The sequence below is a fragment of the Monoraphidium neglectum genome (assembly GCF_000611645.1).
Source record: "Monoraphidium neglectum strain SAG 48.87 unplaced genomic scaffold scaffold00005, whole genome shotgun sequence".
Classification (NCBI taxonomy): domain Eukaryota; kingdom Viridiplantae; phylum Chlorophyta; class Chlorophyceae; order Sphaeropleales; family Selenastraceae; genus Monoraphidium; species Monoraphidium neglectum.
The window spans coordinates 4,354-9,976 of record NW_014013621.1 but is presented as its reverse complement, the minus strand read 5'-3'; the positions used below and the strand labels follow the sequence as shown (position 1 = coordinate 9,976).

Genomic DNA, 5,623 nt, shown 5'->3' with positions numbered 1-5,623 from the left:
GGGGGGGGAAGGAGGGGGGTGGGGGGCTGGCACTCAGGCACTGGCTCGAGGCGATGAGCTGTGTGAGGTGGCCCAGAGTTACGACGAGGTGCAGGCGGTTGCGGTTCAGGCACGTTCCACCCCTTGAAATTTTCCCAGTCTCAAGTTTAATTGCCGCCGGCCCGCGCGCTGCTCCCAGACTGCACATCATCATTGACGCTGCCTGGGGGGACTGCAGACACTGCTGCAGCCCTAAACAGCAGCGCACGCACAAATGTTGCTGTTGCACAACTGCCTGCCCGGACACGAACCCAATCCGTGCAGGGCCAAGGTGCGCATGCTGGCCAACGATGTGGCGGCGGCCAAGGCCGGCTACGGGCCCTACGTGGAGCCCATCTCTGCTGACATCAGCGGCGGCGGCGGCCTGGCCCGCGCTCTGCGCAACGTGCGCTGCGTGATCGCGCTTGGGCGGCTGGGGAAGCTGCTGCCAGCGGCGCAGCAGGCGGGGGTTGAGCACATTGTGCTTCTGTCCACGGCGGGTGAGAGGGACGGGCACAAGGGGGGCGGGCAGATTTGCGCATCATCGCTCAGCGAGACCGAGGCGGGCTTGAGGCCCAGGCGTCAGGCCAGCCGTGCGGCTGCTGTGGCGGCGGCTGCTGCCGAACCACTGCTGTGTTGTTGCCAGTGGAAGACACGATGAGACGATGCAGCACACTGCTTGCCACGGAGTCCCCTCGCAAACGCCACTCCTCCCCCCCCCCTCCCACCCCTGCGTCCCCAGGCATGCCGCAGCCTGGCGGCCTGGCGGCGCTGTTCGGCGGCGGCGGCGACGCAGGACTGCGGGAGGAGGCGCGAGAGCTGCAGCTGGCCGCCAGCGGCCTGCCACACGTGGTCGTCAAGACGGGCGCCATCCGCGACGTCCCCGGCGGCAGCAGCGCCCTGGCGTTTTCAGGCGACGTGAGGAGCGGGGGCGGCGGGGCCGCCCAGGGCATCAGCCGGGAGGACCTCGCGTGTGTCCTGGCGCGGGTGGCGCTGGACGTGCAGCTGCCGGCAGAGGGGGCGTCGACGGTGGTGGTCGCGGCGGCGGGGCCGGGGCGGCCGCCGGAGGACTGGGCGGCGGCGCTGCAGCCGCTTGTCGCGGCATAAGGGGTGCGATTAGGGATTAAGTGGTGAGGATGAGTGAGGAAAGATTACCCATTTTGTTTACGGGTGTGGAATTCTCTTGTTGCTGATGTCTTGGGCTTGCTCTTGAGTGATTTTGGCTCTGACTTGTCTAAAGGTTGTAGTCGTCGCAGTATGTGGGGATTGTCCTGTTGTCGCAGCGAGACAGCTCAAAGTCAATGAGTGCCCTGCATACGAATGCGCTTGCCTGGCAACGTACTTGCATACAGAAAGCAAATCAGGAGGCTGACCTCCTCGCATGCATGCCAGGAGCATGGTGAACCCATCACGGCGTTCAAGCTCGGCGTACTAGCTGGCATGCGGCCAGCACGGCATCACGCGCGCAGGTTCCCAAGCCGTGGGACAGATGTCTGAATTGGTAGCGAGCCGCTTGTGAGTTGTACGCTTGAACGCAACTTGACCTGTAAAATGCTCGAGTACACCCTGTGGCCGGCCATGTGCCCGGCAGCCTGAGCTGCAAAAAGCCCTGCATGTGCCATCAAACTGCTGAGGCTATCAAGGCTAGAAAAGGCCACCAACCCCACTCACGCATTTCAAGGACACTCCCACACAGCCTCCAGCTTGAAAACAGCACGCCACTGGGAGAGTGTTCAACAACACACATATACTGTACATCACGCTTTTCCAGCAGCGAGGGAAAAGCCCTCATAACCTCGGATTTGCCCGCGTTGATGCAAAACTCGCACTCAGCGCACACGTCAGCCATGACCATCAGACACTGTACCAGCTCGTCAGGGCGGGATCAGGTGAGGGCCATATCACCAGCATACATGAGAAGTGCAATGTTGGTGCGGTAGGCGATGCGGTCAGCTAATCGGGGGGTCAAGGTGTCATCACAGCCAAAGGCGACAGCAGCGCCGCAGTCACTAGGAACGCGTGCCCGTGCCTGCCTCGGCACAAATTCTATGAACACGTGTTGGCAACAGTGGAGTCACGACACAAGCTTGCCTAGAACAACATGGTACATCAAACGCCCCACCATTGAGAGGGCCCAGGCGCACCGCTGCCTGAGTGCCTGCGTGCAGGTCCATACGCAGGCCCACCAGCAGGGGGGGAATGCCGCAGGCCCGCAGCACTTGCCAAAACGCGTCATGCGGCACAGAGTCGAACGCCTTGCGCAGGTCAATGAACGCCAGGAACAGGGATTGCCCCATGTAGTTCCAGCTCTGCGCCACAAGTTGGCGCAGTGTGAAAGTGGCATCAGTGAAACCGTGGCTGGATCGAGACCCTCATTGCCCTTGGAACAGCTGTGCGTCAGGGTGCCATGAGACCCGCCGCAGCAGCACAGCCCCATACGCCTTGCCAGGAATGGAGACAAGGCTACTCCCCCCACAACACATACCCAACAGTATTCTCAAATTCATTCATTCAAGCTCGTTCAGAAGGTGAGACTCTGGACCTCAAAAAGGTGGGGTGACTGCTTTGCTTCCTCGCCATGATTTCCCACAGGCACCCGTTTCTGACCCTTGTTGCGGTTGGGTGTTTTTTGAAGTGTGCCATCGCCATTGTACTGCAGACAGTGAAGCAGTACATGCCTCGCAGCTCCACGGTTGCCCATAATCGTGGCCTGTCGTCTCTCGTGTGGTTCATGTGGTTTAAAAGGGCCTGGCCAGTGGCATTATCGACCTGCGGCCTAACCAACTTTAGGAAGGTGTAGGGGTTTGAAGGCGAAGCTGTGCCACTATCGATCCTCATCCGCCTCTTGGTCAGCCATGTGCCTCGAGTGCCTTGTATGAGCGGTTACTTAGAGCACGGTTGCGTCTTCTCAAGAACATTGTTATCCACACACCTGTCCCAGGTTTGGAAGTGTACTGATCCAAAACAAACAACAGGCGCCTGGGTTACTGACACAGCACACGAGCGGGCGAGACGCGCCCACGCCCCAACGCAACCGGCTGACCAACCTTGCCGCCAGTGCGCGAGCGGGGGGACAAGAGCTTAGCATCGATTCCAAAAGTCTCAACGCAGGCCGTTGTCGGTTTTGTCTGCCGTTCAGTTGTTGCCCAACCATATACTGTACACGAGGGTGTGACCGCGAACCCCACGCAGAATCGGGCTGTCACTGGTCGCTTTGCATGGCATGAAGGGGCTATTTTATGATGGAAACCTTCGCGGACGCAGCGGATCCTGCGAGGCAGCTGATCATTCAGGCGCGTTGCCATCGCACCCAGTTCTGGCGCGCGCACAGTGTATACAAGGCCTTGAGTATACCCAAGGCATTCCTGCTGCGCTGGAGCGCGCCGCGTGCGCGCGACCTTAGCTCCGACACACTCGACACGCCGCTGCCGACCTCATCGCCCGGGTTGCGCTCACGCGATCGCATGCACCACTGCTGCAGGTTGTTGAGTCAAGCGGCCCCGTGGTTGACAGCAGCGATGACACCGAGTACCACTGCAGCCTGGAGATCGCTGGCGCCGAGGGCATCTCCCGCCTCGTCACGCGCGGCCGGCGCGGCCCTGCCCCGGAGTGGGGCGAGGCGTTTGCAGTCCCCCTCAGTGCACTGCTGCCCTCCGGCTCCAGGCCGACTAGCCACTACAGCGAACGCAGCACAGAAGTGCAGCAGCAGCAGCAGCAGCCACAGCAGCCGCCGCAGGGCGCTGCTAAGCAGTTACCGGAGCGGCAGCAGCAGCGTTTGGGCATGCTGTCTGTGCGCCTGGCCACGCGCAAGCAGCTGCGATCAGACGCGGCGCTCGCCACAGGCGAGCTCCCACTAGACGGCCTCGCCGCCTGCCTGGTGCCCGGCGCGGCGCCGCTCACCCAGTCCGTCATGCTGCAGCCCGCCTCGTCCAAGCCATCCCGCGGCGCCCAGGGCCGCGCCGGCGCCGCCGATGCCGTGCTGCTGCGGCTTGCCGTTGTCACTGCTGTGGACGTCCCGCCCGGCCTGCGCGGCGCCGCCGCGACCACGTACAGCGCGGGGCGCGGCTGCTGCGCATCAGCGCTGTCCGCGGTCGGCGCCGCCTCGCTGCACACGCGCGAGGGCGTCCTGTTGGAGGTCCCGCCGTTGCAGCACCTGCGGCTCGTGCTGCACGCCGCTACAGGGCTGGAGCAGCTGCGCATGGAGCCGGCGGCGGCGCTGACGGCCGCGACGCAGGCCTCTCCAGAGCCCGCTGCTGGCGGCGGCTGCGGTGGCGGCGGGGCGGCAGGGGATGGTCACAGCAGCGGCAGCGGCGCGGCGGGCGAGCCTGGCGGTTTGCTGGCTCTGGGGAGCTCGTGGCTGCAGAACAGCGGCAAGGGGGCCAAGCTGGCGGGGGTGGTCGCGGCGGCATGGGCGGCGAAGCGCGGCGGCGGGCAGGGCGCGGGGACGCCTTCCCCCGAGGAGCAGCGGCAGCCGCACCCTGAGGCGGCAACCGGCCCGCCGCAGGGAGCTGCCGAGGCGTCGCCAGGTCAGCCACTTGGCGAAAGTGAAGATGCAGTTAGCGAGCTGCGGACGCTCCCACCGCCACCCGTGGGCGCCGACGGCAGCGCGCCGGCCCAGGCGGCGGCGGTCGCACCGGCGGGGCCGGCGCGCCCGTGGATGCAGGGGGTTGATGGCGGTCAGGAGGTGCAGCAGGGCGGCCCGGGCGGCGGCCGCGGCAAGAGCCGCCACAGGCCTGTGGGGTCGATTGAGCGTGAGGTGCTCATGGGGCTGCTGGAAGGTGGGCCGGGGCCATGGGTTTGCATGTATGTGAATGCGTGAACGTGTGTGTGAGTGTGAATGTGTTTGCGTGCGTACGAAGGTGTGTGTGTGTGTGTACGATTTGTGTGTGTGTTTGCATGTGTAAGGAGGGCTGGAGGAGTCGAGTCGAGGGAGGGGCTCGGGACGAAGCAGGGTTTGACAGTCGCGCCGCAGGGCGACTCGCGAGCCGAGCTGCCGTCGCGACGGAGCCGTGGCAGGCGGTGACGCCGCAAAGCAGCAGGGAGGGGCGTGGGAGCGCGCCCCCAAGGCGGCCGCCTCCGGCGCCCGCCCCAGCGATACGCCTGCGCCGCCTGCTGGTCATTTCACAGATCACACACCCTGCCTCCTGCCAACCCGCTTCTGCCTGACCCCGATCCTCTGTTACAGACAACGGCTTCCACCACTCGGACGCCATTGGGGGCTCCTTCTACTACGTCCGCATGTCCTGCGCCGCCGCCGCCGACGCGGCCCCCAGCGCCGCCGCGTCGCTCACCGGCAGCGCCGCCACGCCGCCGCCCGGCGCGGCGGTCACGACGCGCATGGTGCCGCTGTGCGGCCTCAACGGATGCGCCGTGTGGGAGCAGCCGTTCTGGTTCGCCGTGACGCGGCCGGCAGAGGCCGGGGCCAAGGTCGAGTTTGAGCTGATGGCCAGCAGCGACAAGAAGTGAGTGGGCCTGAGGGTGGGCGGCACCTCATGCACAAGCCCTGATGCGGGCAGAGACCGAGTTTTCTTGTTCGCGTGCGATCTAGGAGCAATGTGATCGACGGCGCGTGCGGCCTTCTCCTCCAGACGCCCCCCCCCCCCCC

General features: G+C 65.0%; 2 protein-coding genes across 2 annotated transcripts in view; both read left to right on the top strand.

Annotated features, from left to right (window-relative positions):
• The window catches only part of MNEG_0064 (DNA excision repair protein ERCC-2), a gene marked incomplete at both ends in the record, with an annotated part of 13,574 nt that extends 12,449 nt beyond the window's left edge, over positions 1-1,125 (top strand). The window contains 2 exons of the mRNA XM_014051443.1: positions 304-518; positions 761-1,125. Of these exons, the coding sequence (XP_013906897.1) occupies positions 304-518; positions 761-1,125 (580 nt within the window). The remainder of the gene's footprint in view (positions 1-303; positions 519-760) is intronic.
• A 740-nt stretch (positions 1,126-1,865) lies between these two features.
• MNEG_0063 (hypothetical protein) overlaps positions 1,866-5,623 on the top strand; it is a gene marked incomplete at both ends in the record, with an annotated part of 4,434 nt that continues 676 nt past the window's right edge. The window contains 3 exons of the mRNA XM_014051442.1: positions 1,866-1,907; positions 3,500-4,796; positions 5,204-5,480. Coding sequence (XP_013906896.1) covers positions 1,866-1,907; positions 3,500-4,796; positions 5,204-5,480 — 1,616 coding nt within the window. The remainder of the gene's footprint in view (positions 1,908-3,499; positions 4,797-5,203; positions 5,481-5,623) is intronic.